Source organism: Phaseolus vulgaris, chromosome 10 (assembly GCF_051622355.1).
Source record: "Phaseolus vulgaris cultivar YP4 chromosome 10, ASM5162235v1, whole genome shotgun sequence".
Classification (NCBI taxonomy): domain Eukaryota; kingdom Viridiplantae; phylum Streptophyta; class Magnoliopsida; order Fabales; family Fabaceae; genus Phaseolus; species Phaseolus vulgaris.
In genome coordinates this window covers 4,114,249-4,132,114 of record NC_143507.1, presented here as the reverse complement: position 1 = coordinate 4,132,114, position 17,866 = coordinate 4,114,249, and the positions used below count along the sequence as shown (strand labels likewise).

At 32.1% G+C, this 17,866-nt stretch overlaps 2 protein-coding genes across 2 annotated transcripts; one reads left to right on the top strand and one right to left on the bottom strand.

Annotated features, from left to right (window-relative positions):
• Nucleotides 1-1,498: 1,498 nt before the first annotated feature.
• On the top strand, nucleotides 1,499-8,084 carry LOC137818256 (uncharacterized). The gene is made up of 3 exons (XM_068621557.2): nucleotides 1,499-1,878; nucleotides 2,647-2,807; nucleotides 7,653-8,084. Exons 1-3 carry the CDS (start codon nucleotides 1,686-1,688, stop codon nucleotides 7,890-7,892), a joined length of 594 nt encoding a protein of 197 aa, XP_068477658.1. The 5' UTR covers nucleotides 1,499-1,685; the 3' UTR covers nucleotides 7,893-8,084.
• Nucleotides 8,085-11,980: 3,896 nt separating this feature from the next.
• LOC137818257 (stemmadenine O-acetyltransferase) lies at nucleotides 11,981-14,333 on the bottom strand. Its single transcript, XM_068621558.2, has 2 exons — nucleotides 13,770-14,333; nucleotides 11,981-13,541 (listed from the first exon to the last, which is right to left on the bottom strand). Exons 1-2 carry the CDS (start codon nucleotides 14,291-14,293, stop codon nucleotides 12,767-12,769), a joined length of 1,299 nt encoding a protein of 432 aa, XP_068477659.2. The 5' UTR covers nucleotides 14,294-14,333; the 3' UTR covers nucleotides 11,981-12,766.
• Between the last annotated feature and the right edge of the window lie 3,533 nt (nucleotides 14,334-17,866).

Below are 17,866 nucleotides of genomic sequence, written 5' to 3'. Positions count from 1 at the left end.
ATTAGGTTAAGTAGGTCAAAGTCTTAGAAGAAGTGAAGACCAATCTTTGGAGAAGTAAGCCTTGAAGACAACCTAGCCGTAACATCAAAAGAATCATTCTTGTTGTAATTTAGCTTCTCATCAAATGAATATTTAAAAACTTAGTTGTTGAATATGAATGCAAGTTTTCATGATCAAATATAAAACAATCCAAACATTCCGAACGCTTCTCACAAAACAGTGACACTTAAGCATCGTGTCTAAGGGCAACATAACATAAAAAAAACTGAAACATCAACTATCAAAAGATGAAATGTCTCAAAGGGGTAAAAAAACTTACCATTGATATTGAAAACCCCCTCATTAATGCACATTGGGAAATGCACCATTATGAGACACATCTTACCAACTAGAAAAGTCGAATAAACTTAACCTCGTAAGACTCACAAAGTATCAATCTCAAAAGATGGTTGTGAAAATGCAACCTCAGACTTTATTTACTTAAATTTGAACACTAAAACTCGTTTATCCCTTAAATCGGTCCACCTGCACCTCATTCATGGATTCCGAGCTTGAGGTGCTTATGTACCTATCCATTTCCAAGATATACAAAAATATGCATAATATAAAATCCAACCAAATTAGATGTAGTCTAATCAAATCGAATGCAATCCAATCAAATCAGATGAAACCGTATAACTCGAATATGTATTCATGTGTACAATTAATAATATCTCTTATTTATTTTGAATATCTCAACCAATGCCCAAAAATGTTCGCAAATACTGACCAATTCCACAGAAGTACTCACCCAATTATGATACTCACTTATTACTTATAAATTATTTTGCTACTTTTACTGACTTGAGTGTCAAAAAATCTTCTGTATTTGAATTTTTTCTCATCATCTTCAACAACTTGACGATCAACCATCTGAAGTATAAACTCAACTTCTTTTGAATACTACTTTTTCACATTGGGAGAGTGGTCGATAAGAGATAGTATGTAAAAAAAATCAAAATAAGATTTTGTATAAATTAATAATGCCCACAATTACAATTTTTTTTAATAATTTGAATTTAAAATTGTATTTATTAATTGATATATTAATAAATTATCAATTCAAAAAGCTTTTTTTTTTCTATTAAACCAATATAAAATTAATAAAGAAAACAAGAATCATACAATTTTATCATTTCAGATAAATTTTAATTAAATAATTAATTAAAGGGGTATGTTTAAAACAATGTCAGAGAAGTGTTTCTTTGTATGTAGCAACTTCAGGACAATTAATTAAAGGGTATTTTTTTGTATACCTCCATGCATTCTTCCTACATCTTAAGTGTAGAAAGATTGGATAATTTAGAAATACATTCTATATTTTATAATACATTTTAAATAATATAATCTAAATATATTGTAGATTATATAAATCAGAAATTTAAAAACATATTTTAAATTATATAACTTAGAACATATTTTTGAATTATAGAATTTAAATGAAGTAAAATGGAGAATATGCTTGCGAGTTTTACCATCCAAGCATGTGCAGTAGCCCGTGAAAGTGAAAGTGCAGGAAGAATCGAAATATGAATAATTTTCCATAATTAAATGTTTTCAGTTTCATAAGATCCCTTTAGAAAGTTCAGTTCAGATCTTTTAGACAAATCCAACTTGTGGGGTTAGAGGCACAGCAAGAGAGAGAGATGAACACTGTACTTTCACCTTCAGCGTTTACAACGTTGTCCAAAACCTATGTTTCTTTTTGTCCCTTATTTTCCAATTTTTCTGTTCCCTCGTCTTCCAAATCCTCGCACATTGAACTTCCCCGCAAAAGGGGTTCTCAAAACACTGCACTTCGCTGCAACTGTAGCATCTTGCCCGGCGGCCCTGGCTCTGGTACATTATTGTTCTTTCTCGCTCTTGTACTGCTAGTGATGTTGCTGATGTGTTCTTCAATGATGTGAAGAGGGTTTTTATTTTTTTAATATCAAGTTTTGTTTTCATGGGTTGCTGCTGTTTGAAACAAAATTCACCCTTTCTGCTGTTTCTAGTAGCTTATGTTGTTACAGTATTATGTTTTTTCTTTTCTTTTTATTCGTTTTGATTTCACACATGCTGAAGGCATTTAAGAATTGAGGATTGGATTCGTGGGGACTTAGGAATTACAAGAATGTCCATTATTTAGGGTGTCTGGTTGTCTTTTTGCCTTTTAGATTTTATAAATTTTTTCGTAAGGCTGTTTTCAAAAACTATTTTGTGGATAGTAAGAGACGGGTAAGAAGATGCAATACTTTTAGGAGAAACGAGTATCAGAAAACTGAAAGTAGAAACCAAAATCAGCAAGATGTTTTGGTTTTTTTTATTTTAAAACTTAGAAAAACGCATTCCTTTTGAAAACAGTTTTCAAAATATACTTTTTTGTTTGAGTTTTTATTTTAGAAAATAGAAAACAATTTTGAAGAATAGGAATCAGACAGACCCTTAGACTAATAGTAATGTTTCACATAGTATATTGGGTTAATGATAATCCATTCTCAAGGATTTACTTTTTCAAATTTGTAGTTTATGTTTACATACTGGTAAATAGTTCACTTAAAATTCTCTATCTGTTAGGTGTTTTATTATGTTTTCTTTCTCCAGCTAATAAATGACTGAATTATGCAGGTGACAGTGATAGCAGCAACAGAAGTATCCTGGATGCATTTTTCTTGGGAAAAGCAGTAGCTGAAGCTCTAAATGAGCGCATTGAATCCACAGTTGGTGAGATTTTGAGCACCGTCGGTAGATTGCAAGCTGAACAACAAAAGCAAGTGCAGGACTTTCAGGTATGGAGCTGTTTAAACTGGCATTATCTTGTGCTGGATTTATGTAATATGCTGTATCGTGTTTACCTCATGACAACGTAAATTGTAATACTTTCCTATTATTTTGTATGTAAGTCTATTAATTGGAAAGTGATAATCTGCTTAAAGATTTTATGTGGTAACATGATCCAGCACTCTCTACATTTTGGATGCTCTGACAATTAATGTTTGATTGTAACTAAACTTTTAGAGTATAGTTCAGCCCTTTCATTGGACCTTAATTTTCCAGTACAGGAAAACGTTTGTTATTGTATTTCCAATTTGAAAATGATATTATAGGTAATGAGGACTGTCAATTGTCCCAATAAACTTATTTCAGATTCCACTTGTTACCAAAATACATTTTTTTTATTTAGTCTGTCATCACTTTTGTACTCCAAGGTGTTTCGGGCTGTCAGGATTAAGTTACTTACCGAGCAGGATAGTTATGTACATGAAGACATATTGTTGAGCTATAGAATTAGAGTCATGCTGATGAAGAGTTGAGAAGATGAGTTGGAAAATGAAAGTGCCAAACAATTGGGATGCTGATAAACATTGTGATATAGAATAACTAGAATGTTGTATTCTTTCTAGACCAAGAATGTGCAACACTGCTACATTCTCTAAAAATTAACACAAAGAAGACAGAATAACTAAATAAAATAGGACAAGAAAGGCTGTTCTTTTCCTTTCTCCAAGTGCAACAATGTTTAAGATTGTAAACTCCACGTAAACAAGGGTCAATCTCTATTGGTTGTAATTTTAGGCAGTTTGAGAAAGAAGAGGAGAAGGCACAAATAATACAAAGGAAAGAACATAGAGGAGTCTTTGGTTTTAAACAAGGGTCAATCTCTATTGGTTGTAATTTCAGGCAGTTTCTGTAAGGAGAGGAGAAGACGCAAATAATACAAAGGAAATAGAGGAGTCTTTGGTTTTATAGTGGAAATTATGAGGGAGAGTTTACTATTTTCAAAATCAAATTTCTGTTTTGGAATATTTGTCTCCTGAGCACATATGGAAGTGTTTTTTCCTAGAACACATTTTGGGTTTCTTAAATTTGGTCTCCTGTGCACCTGAGCAGAGAAGTTGAAGCAAAAAACATTACCAGTTGTTTTCTTATTTTTTTATAAAAACTCTGTAAACAATTTTAAAAAATTAATAGATTTTGGGTGGGAAATTGATGAAGTATTGTAGAGTTGTTTTAGAAATTATTTTTTAACAAAGAAAATGAGAAGAGAATCAAACAAGTCACAATTCTCTTGGGGCATGAGGCGTAGAGAAGAGATTCATGTATATTGTAAATCTTTAATCTCTGACCTTTGATCATATTGAAACTGGTCAGAAGGTATCCGTTTGTAATTAAAGTATGACAGGCCCATAAATAAGAGGTATGAACAGAGAAGGAAGAAGGGAGATGAATGAGTAGTGAGTTGGGTTAACAGACTCCAAGAGTGAGGATTGAAATGAGATGAGAACAGGGAGGGACATGTGGCATCTGATGATGAAAAGAGAGAGAAGAAAGGCAGGGGAGGAATAATAGAAATGTCACCTTGCACGGGAAGGGATGTTGTAGGAGGGTTTGTAAATTGTTATAATTATAGAAATAAGGCACAAATCCTTTATAATCAGGAATAAGTAGATTATATGTATATTATTAGGAATGTTTTTATTTAATCCCATTATCATATTTTTATCATTAGAGGATATCAAATCTTCTCTATTTTTGTATTGATTCATTTTACTCAATAGAAATAAAGCACTCGTATTGTCTCAGAAACACGGTTGAATATCAATGTCTTTCACTTTCCTATAGTTTAACATGGTACCAAAACCTCTTGAAAACTGTGCTGGCCCAGTGGATCCATTGTATCTGGGAAGATTTATTTTATGCAGACCCTAGTTCACTATGTTCGGCGACACTTCTGATAACTTTTATAGCGACCGCTAGGTTAGGACAGACACTAATCTACACATTTGTCCAAGTGTTAATCGGAAAGTCACTCATGCACCCACCCTCACACATGTCCTTTTTGAATGTAGATCTGCCACCCTTGCTAATGTGTAGGATCATGTGCAGCGGTGACTGCCTTCTGGCCACCCATTGTTGTGTATGCCTTGTCCATCCAAAACACAACCTGGTGATTGTGGCTCCACTGAACTTTGTTTAGTGGTTCGATATGTGTTTCTCTGTCCTATGATTATATTATTATTATTATTATTCTTTTCCCAAATTTCAACAATGTCTTCTAGCACCTAATCAGCATCCAAAACAGAATCTCATATTTTCTAGGTATATCGTTCATATTGAGAAGATAGACTGGTTTAACTAATCAACTTGGGCTTCAGAAATCGAGTTATGGTCAAGTGGGTTAGGCTTCAAATTCCGTATCGTTTGCCAAATCTGTTCCTAAAAAAGAATGTGAACAATGGATGAAGATTGATGCTCAACTACATAGTGTTATTAAATCCACTCTCTACCCCTAACTCAAACCTAGTTTTTGTCCCCATGAGATGTGTACATCAATTTGGGGGTGAGGTCTATACCAATGGTATTCTTTGTTAAACTTCATGTCTTCTTACTCAACAAAATGGAGTAATTAAACTCAAAGGCAAACATCCTATTAAAACTATTTGGATACTTCTTTTTCACCATCATCTTCCTCGTCGTTTTTGGGGGAATAGTGTTGTAAACTTGTAATAACATGCTATCTCATTAACTAGAAATCATCATAACTCTTTAATGATAAGGTGTACCACCCTTTGTCTTTTTTCCTCATTCTCCTCTAAACAGTCTTCCTCCATGTGTTTTTAGTATGACATGTTTTGTACACAGTCTCATGCCTGGTTGAAATAAACTATCTCTTCAGTCATTCAAATGTGTTTTCTAGGGATATCATCATTCTCAAAAAAGGGTATTGATGTTTTTCTTCTGGTGTCTTTTTCTTTGAGCCTGTCCCATACTATACACCCATTCCTTCTAGTGAACTGTCAATCTTCTTTGACTTGGGATGCTTCTCTAGCCCCTCTTTAGGTATATCAATGCTGCTCTTTACTTATTGACAATCCTGCGTGAGACCTATCTTCGATACATAATGATATAGTGTAGGCCATGCCTGATCCTTCCTCGAGACTATCTCCCTGATCACGGATGTTGGTGTTTATACACTTAAAATAGGTCTTGATGGTAAAATTGATCATTATAAATTTCGCATGGCTACCAAAGGGTGCACACAAATCATGTACAAAATTACATTAAAACTTTCACTTTTGTTACCAAGATGACATTTATCTGTCTTCTTTTCTCTATTATAGCTACTTGTCACTGGACTCTATTACAACTTCTATGCAGTAATCTTGAGGAGGAAGTCTAGTATATTTGTTATTCAGGAGCAGTCATTTGATATGTATGACATCTTCATAGGTCCCTATACGGCCTTAAGCAATCATCGTGAGCATGGTTTAGGCAGTTTCAGACTGTCAACCAACAATTTCGAATGATACATAGTGATTTTGATCATTCTCTATTTTACCATCATTGTCCCAAGGATTTATCCACCTAATTGTATGTTGTCCAACTAAAACAATATTTTGCTCAACAATTCTAGACAAGATCTTGGACACTTGATGTATTATTTCCTTGGTATAGAAGTTGCACAATTCAAGGATGGTTTGGTCATATCTTAGAGAAATGTGCTCTAGACATTTAAGAAGAAACCAAGATTTTAAATGGTAAGTTTGTGGATCCGAGTGTCAAGCTTGTACTTGACCAAGGAGAACCATATTATGACCTTGAGAGATATGGACGATGAGTTGGTAAGCTAAATTACCTTATTATGACTCATCTAACATTGCATTTGGAGTGAGTGTATTAAGTTAATTTTGAACTCTCCTTTTCAAGATCACTGGGATGCAGTCTTGTGGATCCTAAATTATATTAAGAATGCCCCTAGAAAAAGGCCTCACTCGTAGAGGATAGGGAAATTGGATATTTTGATGTTGACTGACCAGGGTCATCAAGCGGTGTTCCACTTCAGGGTATTTTGTCCTTGTTGTAAGTAACTTAATATTGTGGAAAAGTAAGAAAGAAAATGTTGTGTCAAGCTTAAGTGTAGGAGCAAATAAAGGGCAATGAAGTTAGTTACTTGTGAGCTTATATGGTTAAAGAAATTCCTCATAGAGCTTAATTTTGAAGAAAAATCCCAAATGCGCCTTGTATGTGACAACTAGAAATCATTGCCCTTTGCTTGTAATTTTGTCTCTTATGAGAGGACCAAACATATTGAGGTAGATTGGCATTCCATAAGAGAAAAACTGAAGTCTAAAGACATCACCGCTAGATTTGTCAATTATAGTGAATAGTTGCCCAACACCAAGTTGATAAGAGAACGAAGGATCGATCATATCATAAGCTCCAACTAAGGGAGAGTGTTACAATTATAGAAATAAGATGTAGATCCTTTATTATCAAGAATATTTAGATTATATATGTATTATGCTCCAACTAAGGGAGTGTTACAATTATACAAAATAAGGTGTAGATCTTTTGTAATCAAGAATATTTAGATTATATATGTATTATCAGGAATATTTTAATTTATTGTCGTATCATATCTTTATTATTAGAGGATATTAAATCTCTATTTGTTGTATTGATTCTGCCTTTTTAATATAGATAAAGTACCTGCATTATCTAGCTTCTCACACATAGATTTTATATTTTGAAGTTGATCAATGCCTTTGCATTCCACTTTCTAGCTTCTACCACTTTCCATGTAGATTATATACCTGTCTGTTAGCTGTTAGAAAATAATAATGCTGATGCAGGAAGATGTGTTGGAAAGAGCCAAAAGAGCAAAGGAAAAAGCAGCACGTGAAGCTATGGAGGCACGAGGACTCATTTCAAAGTCTGCAGTTGAGACAAAAGTCACAGATTCAGGCAATTTCAAAACTTCAAATTCTGCAATAGATCCACTCACTTCTGTTCAGTCTACTGATGCACCCGAAACAGATTCTGAATCTGCCGGTGAGGAGACGCCTAGTATTAGTTCAATAAGTGGTGAATGATCCATCCTTGTGTATTTGGCCCTCAACTTTTGACTGATTTATACTGAATTTGCTTCATCTTTTATTTTCTCCAATTGAAATATAGTATCATGTTTGTAGATGCATAATAACTTTTTCATTATTCCATCTTTTTCTTCTGGATATATTTTTTTTTTCAGAAGAGAATAATATCAAATTCTCAATTGGATTGTCCTTGTCTGTTCCTCTTTGTAACAATTTATTTAACTGTGTTTTTTGAGATATCATTGACACTTACCATGACTATTCTAGTGACCAAGCTTAAAAATGTTGGAATATTACCATATACCAATGATAGTCTTCTATCTAATATTTGTTGTGGACGTGCACTTCGACCTTAACTAATGATAGAGCTATAGAGCTCTCATTTTCTTAGATACCAAGGTTTTTGTGAAATTTTCAACATTTGTTAGTATTTTCTAACATGATCTGCATGACAAAAGTCTCTACTAAACCGAAGGTTCAATGTTTTAAACCAAAATATCTAAAGCTTGGAAACGTGGATAAGAAAGCAGTATTAGTTTTATGAGCCTCAAGTAGAGAAGCTTGTTACTTGTAGAGTTATTCACTTGCCTCATCATGTTTATCCTTGTCCATTTCTATAGAAGATGAAAACGCAAGAGTTCACATTACTGTTTTTTTGCATGTTTCATACATATTGAATCCTTTTGGCAAGCCTCTGTATTTTTCTTGATGGGTGAAGATAGACACTGTTATTTTCTGTTTTTGCTATTTGAAGAAATTTTCAAATTCTGTCATATTCATCATAAACCATTCTTCATTAGTTTGGTAAAGTTTCTATAGAGCAGTTTCTTTCAATTGCTCTTCTGCTTCACGTTGCTTCTAGATCCATCCATCCAACACATGCATGCATTTTTTCTGCATTGTTCTCGTTTATGAACAAATTAAATTCAACTTGATCCACATGCACCTTCATTTTTCTGACCATGAGATTCATGAACTGTCCAAATTCTATGATTTCGTTGGCATTCATATTCACTTCATTCATCACGATTTGCAGCTGTTGGATTATTTTGATTCAGTGTTATGTTCAAATCCATATTCCACACTTTAAAAATACTACCCAATCTGAAATTAAAAAAATGTCTTGGATGAAAGGTTCCAGAAGTTATGCCTGAGAAACATAATTTTAATGTCATTCATCTTTCGGAGATTATAATTAAAAATAACACGAAAATAACAGGGACATTATGAATTTTCTTCCTGCAAACCCATGATTTCAAGCTGCATTCCCTTAAGTTTCAAAATTTCAATTTTAATCTTACGAAAATAAATTGATTATGGTGTACATTGAGTGCGTTGGTGTTGGAGTGTCTTAGAAAAACCAGCAAGGCTATGTAATATTTACAGAAGCAATAAAGGATGTTGAATCTTTGATGAAGAACAGAATCGTAAGAGAAGAAAACGAACATGGAAGATGAGAGAACTGAACAAAAATATTATTGAGTAGTAAAACCACATAAGTGCAAGAAAACCCTAAAAGGGATCTTAAATACAAGGGTGCAAACAGCATAAACATAAAAGTAAAACTGGAAAGGGAAAAAAGTCCAACAGAGCCCAAAAACCCCAAAAGCCCAGTTTTGACAGCCCCCCTCAAGCTAGGAATAAATATCTTTCATTCCTAGCTTGGAAAACAAAATGTTAAATTGAGAAGTAGTAAGGCTTGGTGAAGAAGTCTGCAGCTTGTAATGAGGAAGGAATAGGGAGAAGTTTGAAAAGGCGTGTGTTGAATTTCTCCCTGACAACATGTATGTGTAAATCATGCAACATGTATGTTATCCATTGAATCTCACAAGTGGTTATAGCAAGGGCACGGTATTTTGCCTCGGATGAACTTCTGGATATAGTTTGTTGCTTCTTGGACTTCCAAGATATAAGAGACTCCCCCAAATATACAGAAAAACCAGTTATGGATTTGCGAGTTTCAGGGCATGTAGCCCAATCAGAATCACTATATGCCTTTAATTGAATGAGAGATTTATTGTGTAAGAATATACCTGTGCTCGAAGTTCTTTTAAGGTAGCGAAGAATGTGCATTGTTGCCTGGTGATGCTCATTGGTTGGGTGTGAGACGAATTGACTGAGGTGATTTACTGAGAAGGAGATGTCAGACCGGGTGTTGGTAAGATAAATGAGACGTTCTATCAGTCGTCTGTAAGCAGTGGATTCTGCATCTCCAAGGGGAATGCCTTTTGTGGCTGAGAGTTTAGTATTGTGAAGCATTGGTGTGGGAGCAGAAGCGCATCCCAGCATGCCAACATCTTTGAGCAGGTCCAAAATGTACTTTCATTGGCTCAAGTGAATGCCAGTGGTATTACGAGCCACTTCAATACCAAGAAAATAAGTTAAATCACCAAGATTTTTAATATGGAAAAAATTGTGTAACAAACTGGTGATGGTAGAAATCTCCATAGGATTAGTCCCAATGAGAACGATGTCATCCACATAGACCAGCAGTGCCGTGGTGTGTTTGCCATCATGTTTCAGAAATAAAGAATGGTCAGCAGTGGAAATTTGTAATTATGTGAAAGTAGAAAGCTTGAGAGTTTAGCATACCATTGTCTACCTACTTGTTTGAGTCCGTAAAGAGATTTCTTAAGGCAATTAATGTGTAATAATGACGTACATTTTTTCTAAAAAATTGTGACTATTTATATATTTATTGTGGACTAATTATTATTAGGCCAGATTAGAGTTTGAATCATGACTAAAAACATATTACCTAGTATTTCTGCTACTTAGACTCGTTCATCTTTTTCTGATATTTTAGATATGTTGATCGTCCGGTTCCAACCAGTACATTTAGAAACACGAATTCTATTTTCTATTTTTTTTTATTTGTAGAGAAGTTAAATGTTATATATGTTATTTTTGTTTTTTAATTTTTAATTTTAGTTTTTAGAAGACGCAATCTTGTTTTTTTTTCAAATCCAAAAATCATGGAATATTACGAGCAATAACGGTGATGTGCTGCTTAACACATCATCCTCGAAACATGCACTGTTGGGTATGAATCAGGTTTGCAGTATTCTATGATTTTTAGATTTAAAAAAGTCATACATTAAAACAAGACTTTTATAAAAAAATTAAAAACAAAAAAATTATGTATATAATATTAAACTCATCTAAAAATAAAATTATATAAAAGTCAAAATTTTCAAAACATAACTTTTATTTTAATGTAAAAGTAAAATTTATTTTAAAGTGATATTTCTCAAATACAATTTTTTAATTTTTGTAATTTTTTAAGAATATGGTCGTTTAGGTAAATTAAAAAAACTTAAACCACTGTAAATGTAAAAACATAAATATTCCCACAACTTCTTGATATTTTCAATTTCATTTAATGTTATATGCTATGTTTTCAATTTCATTTAATGTTATGCTATTTTTATCAAATTTGATAGGTAAGGATAAATTTGGCTAAAACTCCAAACCGACAACCTTCATTTATTTAAGGATAAATTTGGATAGACAATTTTATCAAATTTGATAGGTAAGGATAAAAGACGTAAAATAGCACTTTTTTTTTTCTTTTTTCATTGACATCTTTTTCTCTCTTTTTATTTCAAATTTGCAAACTTTAAAATTCGAATACATTCTAAATTTTAGAATTTATAATATAATTATGTTTTTAATTTTTTTTAATTTAAAAAGCATTTTCTAAATTTTAAAATATATTTTAAACTTTAAAATTTGAAATATAATAGTATTTCGAATTTTAGATTTCGAAAATTTTACAAGTTTACAATTGTACCGGTATGGCCGAGATGCCGAGACCTGAGAAGACTTGGCCGAGAGGCCGAGACCTTAGAAGACTTGGCCGAGAGGCCGAGACCTTAGAAGACTTGCCCGAGGGGCCGAGACCTTAGAAGACATGGCCGAGAGGCCGAGTCGACCGAGAGGCCGAGACCTTAGAAGACTTGGCCGAGACGATCGAGACCACTGGAACATGGCCGATGGCCGACCCATGCCATGATGATTTGGCCGATGACCGACCCCTATTACAGTTAACGCTCAAACCAAGATCAGTGAAGCTAATCTATCATTAAGAATTAGGTAATGCAAACCTAAGAGGTGTCCACCTCGATAAATGGGCCCAACAAGGTAGGCCCACTAGAATAATATAAATAGTACGCATCCCAAGGAGTAAGGTATGTCATTTATCACTTTGAGAGCTGACCACCCGCTTTACTGACTTGAGCGTCGGAGTGCCTTCGCAGGTACCCCCACCATCCGGTGTTCAGCCGAGGCCGAGGGCCGAAGGAGAAGCAGGAGGACGAAGAGAACCTCAGTTCACTACCCAGTCATCTGACCGACCGAAGGAAGGAGAAGAAGACTTCAACAGTTCTCTAGGTCCATCTCCCTAGCAGGAACAACAATTTAAAAATATTTTTTTATTTGTTAAAGCTCCAAAATCAGCTGCATTTATTTTTGTTTTGATCTCAAATTGGTATTATCCGGTTTAAAATTTAAAATTTTGTTACAATTTTATTTTTTAAAAAATTAAAAATAAAATACATTTAATTTTTTTTTTATCTATTCTTAATTGATATTAAACTAATAAACTTTCCAGAACAATTTTTAAATATGAAACCCATTAACATTTTAAGATTGAACAACTCTTTTAAATATTTCTAATAATACGATTATTCACAAAAACTTATTTTAAACTTAAAAAAAACAGTGTAGTGGTAACCTCAACTTTATTTAACCTTTTACAATTCAAAATACGAACAGCTAAAATGTAAATAACTTTTTACTTGGATGTGAAATAACTTATGTGTTTACCTATAGCTGTGAAACTAATATTTTTCTAGAACACCTTATTTAACTCATGGAGAATCAAAGGATAGAAAGTGGAGAAGTTCTGGATTTTGCTGAAAATGTAACATGTCATTCGTAGTCAAGGTTATCCATGCTTCTATGCCATCTCCAACCTTTGTAGGCATCAAAATTACCACGTTTTTTATAGGCACTCCAATGGTGCGCACGTAACTTGGTTTTCCCCATCCAAAATCCGTCTCATACAACCCAAATCTCACCCAACTGCTAAAGCTATAACATGGAACACCCTTTTCTGACGCCATTCTTCTTGCTTCCTTCAAACCCTCAATCACCTCATAAAACTCATCACCCTGAAGCTTACTCACATAATTTCCATCAACTTTTCTTATCGTTTCCCTCACTCTCTCACCCAAATCACGCAACCCCACTTCTCCTTCCACCTCCACCAACGGAGACACTGCTTGTTGCCACAGATTTCCCATCGAATGCTTCGACAAAGTTGAGGCCATTCTGCTGCGAATGTTCACCGCGTGGGATACCATAGACGCCGGAAACTTTCCTTCCTCTGAACTTGCTTTCGCCGCTTCCAGTGATGATTTCCATATGAGTGCTGTCACGGCTTCAACACTAGTGGGGGCGAACTCCAAGCTCCCCACTTTTTGCTTCAGTCTGGATATGTTGGTCCTGTTGAACATGAACCTCTTTGTCACTATGTCTTTGTGGCCCACCATGCCACGAGTAATGTCCATTTCTATCTTCCTCGGCGGAAAAACCAGTGCCCCTTCTTCCATTTGAGGTGCTATCAATATGTTCTCTTCCTTTCTGCAAAAGTTCAATTTAATCACATAAACATTAAAAGATACTAGAAAAGTTCTTCTTCCAACTTCAAATCCAAATAATATTGTCTGGTTTGGAGTTTGATCACCGGTTTTGTTCTAAAAAATATATTCACAATTGGTTAGCATAGGGTTAATTACCTTCCATTACGGTTAAAGTGTATTTAAGCTGCACTAATACTGGTGTGAATATAGAATTCTCCAATGTAAATACCTTGAGGTTGCAGCCCAAGCGGTGAGGAAGGATGCTGCAGAGGAAGCGTCAGCGATCTTGTGGGAGAAGCAGACGGCAAGTGCAACACCCCCACAGCTGAACTGGTTCAACTGAACAACCATGGTCTCTAAGAGAGTATCCCTGGCAGGGTTGTAGGGATCCAATGGGAAAAGTTGGTTGATGCGGTGCAGGTGAGGGTTTTTGAGGATGGTTGAGAGATGAATGGGGAGTGTAGAGTGGGTGAAAAGAACGCCCTCATGGTTGCACTCAACGGTTGAGTTGTCTCTGAGGGTTCCGCAAAAGGGGTAATAGAGAGTGAGGAGTTGTGATAAAGAAGCCTTCAAGTTGTGAGATATTGTTGTGATGTCTGTGGCATCGGAAGCAGAGTAAAAGAGAAGAACAGGGACGTAAAATGGAGGAGCCAATTGGTCCAGAAGGGAGAGTTTGAAGTGTTTAAGCTTATTGGGTGTTGGAGATGATGGCTTTATTCTCTCCTTAGATACAATCTCAACTTTCACTTCCATATCTCACAAAACAAGCTATTGCTATGTATGTATAATAAGACTATGCTATTGATTCTTGCCTTTATATAGAGAAAATTCTTGCCTTGATCATCTGAATATGTAAAATATAAATAATATTTTTAAGAAAATTTTAGGTGGACCCCTTCAATTTTCCTACATCTATCTATGAAACACCTAATAAAAATAATCATGTTAGTTGTGATATGATGGCACTATTTATCTGAGAGTTATCAGGAGTCAACTCTAAACATTAAGGACGCGTCTAGTCAAGGAACTTTCAAGTTTGATGTGATCATGGATTCAAGAATACACATACAAGAAAGAGTAGTTACAACAGAAATGACAAAAGCTATAGAAAGGAAGAAATAAGTCCAAAAAATCCAAGAAACTTTTAGGAGAGGCTTAACTAGAAGCTTCAGGAAGTTCAGGAGATCTCATTTTTTTTTCTGATAAAAAATGTTTTGTACCGATTATATCATTTACATTATTTCGAGTAAAGAGACTCTAATTAAGGACAAATATGTACTACTATTGTTTGAAGAAGGAAAAACCATTTAATTCATGAATGAAACATATTTAATGCATCATCTATGTTCAAGTTTATCAGATAAAAGAAAGACCTCCATATTAGTTGAAGCTCCTCAACGGCTAAAAAATGATTCGCAACTTTGAGCTTTGTCTTAGAGTGTGACACATTTAATTTTGACTATTTATGTGTTAGCCTTTGTCTTAGAGTATAACGTTTGGTCCATTGAGTTCCGTTGCAGTATGACCATTGTCTAACACTATCTGTGATATTATCTTGTGCATCTGATGCATTCTTTTGCTCATAAGATTGTTTTGTTTTTAGTTTCGACTGTTCTTATCATTATAAATTTTTGTTATCATCAAAACATGTTTCTAATCTTTTACTATAAAATAATCTATGACTGAATCTTCGTAACACAAACATCCAAAACCAACTAATAAACAAATTAAGAAGTCGAGTATTGAAATTTATCTTTGACTCTCCGTACATTTTAAGACATTCATTTGAATTCTTGTAAGCCTAACCAAGTTTTCAAGAAATTATTGTTTCTATTCTATTTGACTTAGGTTATCTAATGATTGATCCTTGGATGAAAGTTGTTTATTGTTAGTTACTTCATCAAAATTGTTTACTCTCAATTCCTAGTCTATTATTTGTTTTTACTATCTAATCTTACATGCATGTGTTGAGTTTATAATCCTTTTGCCGTCATCATTATCTTAAATTTATTCATGGTTTTGAAAAGTAGTTAGTTCTTGGAATTCTTTTAACAAATAAAGTTTAAAATTTGGTCAATAAAATATAATTTCAATTATGTTTATCTAAATAGAAGCATGTATTTAAAATAGAAGAAATTGTGTATAACTTCAAGTTAAGTTCAACTATATTTTCTCAATAAACTATTGAAGAAACATTATTAATTAAATTCATTATTCTTAAAATTAACAAAAAAAATAAAATAATAAGCAACACTTTAATGCGTACAATCCACTAATTTTCTATTATTCATCCATTACTTTATGAATCTCCATCTATTGAACACTTTCATGCACCAACAAGAAGTAAGAGAAAATGACATCTTAACCTAAAAGACATTTCACTTCACTTAGAAGAGATTAGTTAATCTTGTAAATAGTAGCTATAAGATCATATCAGATTCCAGAGAAGAACAAAAATCACTTTATTCCATCCATATATATATATATATGTTCCGTGAGGTTTTAAGCATGGAAGAATTTATTTATGTAAAGGATCCACTTATTTAATCGTAAGCCACGTACATTAATTGATTCACTCCACGCAAAAAAATACTTATACATTTTTCCATTTGAAATAGAATTTGTTACAAATTCAGGAACTAGAAATTATATACTCTTTTGCTTTAATCATACTTGTGTAAAGCGACATGGATAAAACTCTGGCTGTATTATCGTGAACATTTCAAACTTTCTACATATTTCCTTCTCAGCGAAATATATATATTAATTAGATTAAAATAACATGAATCAAATATAAAAAAATAACTTAATTTTGTAAAAAGATTGTCACCAAATGGAATTAATAGGAAAATAATTCGGCACTAAATTTATTTTATGAAAGAAGGATTTAAGTGTGAAGTGATAGTAAACGAAAATTAACATGAAACATGATGATGAAGCAAAATTATAAAGCAAGTGAGAATGACTTCATTTCTGAACTTTTTCTTTCTTATTCCCATATATATCGCTAATTGTTTGGTTCACAATAATAAAAAAAAAACAGGAATGAAATTGAAAAAAAAAAACTTTATTAACTCTAGAAGACTCTATACACTCAACAATAACAAAAAAAAAACACAAGAATGAGATTGAAAAAAAAAACACTTTATTAACTCTGGAAGACTCTATACATAGTCTACTACAACATAGAGCATAATCTTTATATATAAAATTTAGATTAAGAGAATAATAAAAAAAACCACTTAAAACAATTCAGTCTAATAAATGTCTGCACTAGACGATCTATGACACTACTATTAAACGATATTCTACTTTCTTCTATCTGAGTATCTAATCACCTGATTAAATTTTCTATTTCTTGTACATTATTTAAATTCAATTATCACATTACCCGTTTCTTAAAAAGAGACCTAATATGTTGGAGTAAAATTTGTTAACATATTTGTAACATAATTATTTATATATAAGGATAAATGAGAAAAGGGAGGGGAATGATAAAAGTTATTGAAGATAAGATGAGGAGCACTAGCTACAAGAAAACTATTGACTTGTTTGAGAGTTAGTCATATATAATAATAATTATAATAATAATAATAATAATAATAATAATAATAATAATAATAATAATAATAATAATAATAATAATAATAATAATAATAATAATAATAATAATAATAATAATAATAATAATAATAATAATAATAATAATAATAATAATAATAATAATAATAATAATAATAATAATAATAATAATAATAATAATAATAATAATAATAATAATAATAATAATAATAATAATAATAATAATAATAATAATAATAATAATAATAATAATAATAATAATAATAATAATAATAATAATAATAATAATAATAATAATAATAATAATAATAATAATAATAATAATAATAATAATAATAATAATAATAATAATAATAATAATAATAATAATAATAATAATAATAATAATAATAATAATAATAATAATAATAATAATAATAATAATAATAATAATAATAATAATAATAATATAATAATAATAATAATAATAATAATAATAATAATAATAATAATAATAATAATAATAATAATAATAATAATAATAATAATAATAATAATAATAATAATAATAATAATAATAATAATAATAATAATAATAATAATAATAATAATAATAATAATAATAATAATAATAATAATAATAATAATAATAATAATAATAATAATAATAATAATAATAATAATAATAATAATAATAATAATAATAATAATAATGGCACCGCGTGAATACCAAAATGTGCATACCTCACTCAATCCACCATAGCC

Excerpts from the sequence above, each read along its gene's own strand:
- LOC137818256 (XM_068621557.2), top strand. The coding sequence starts at position 1,686 with ATGAACACTGTACTTTCACCTTCAGCGTTTACAACGTTGTCCAAAACC. Across the intron at positions 1,879-2,646 it reads GCCCGGCGGCCCTGGCTCTG|GTGACAGTGATAGCAGCAAC; the intron begins GTACATTATTGT and ends TGAATTATGCAG. Across the intron at positions 2,808-7,652 it reads AGCAAGTGCAGGACTTTCAG|GAAGATGTGTTGGAAAGAGC; the intron begins GTATGGAGCTGT and ends ATGCTGATGCAG.
- LOC137818257 (XM_068621558.2), bottom strand. The coding sequence starts at position 14,293 with ATGGAAGTGAAAGTTGAGATTGTATCTAAGGAGAGAATAAAGCCATCA. Across the intron at positions 13,542-13,769 it reads GCTTGGGCTGCAACCTCAAG|AAAGGAAGAGAACATATTGA; the intron begins GTATTTACATTG and ends GAACTTTTGCAG.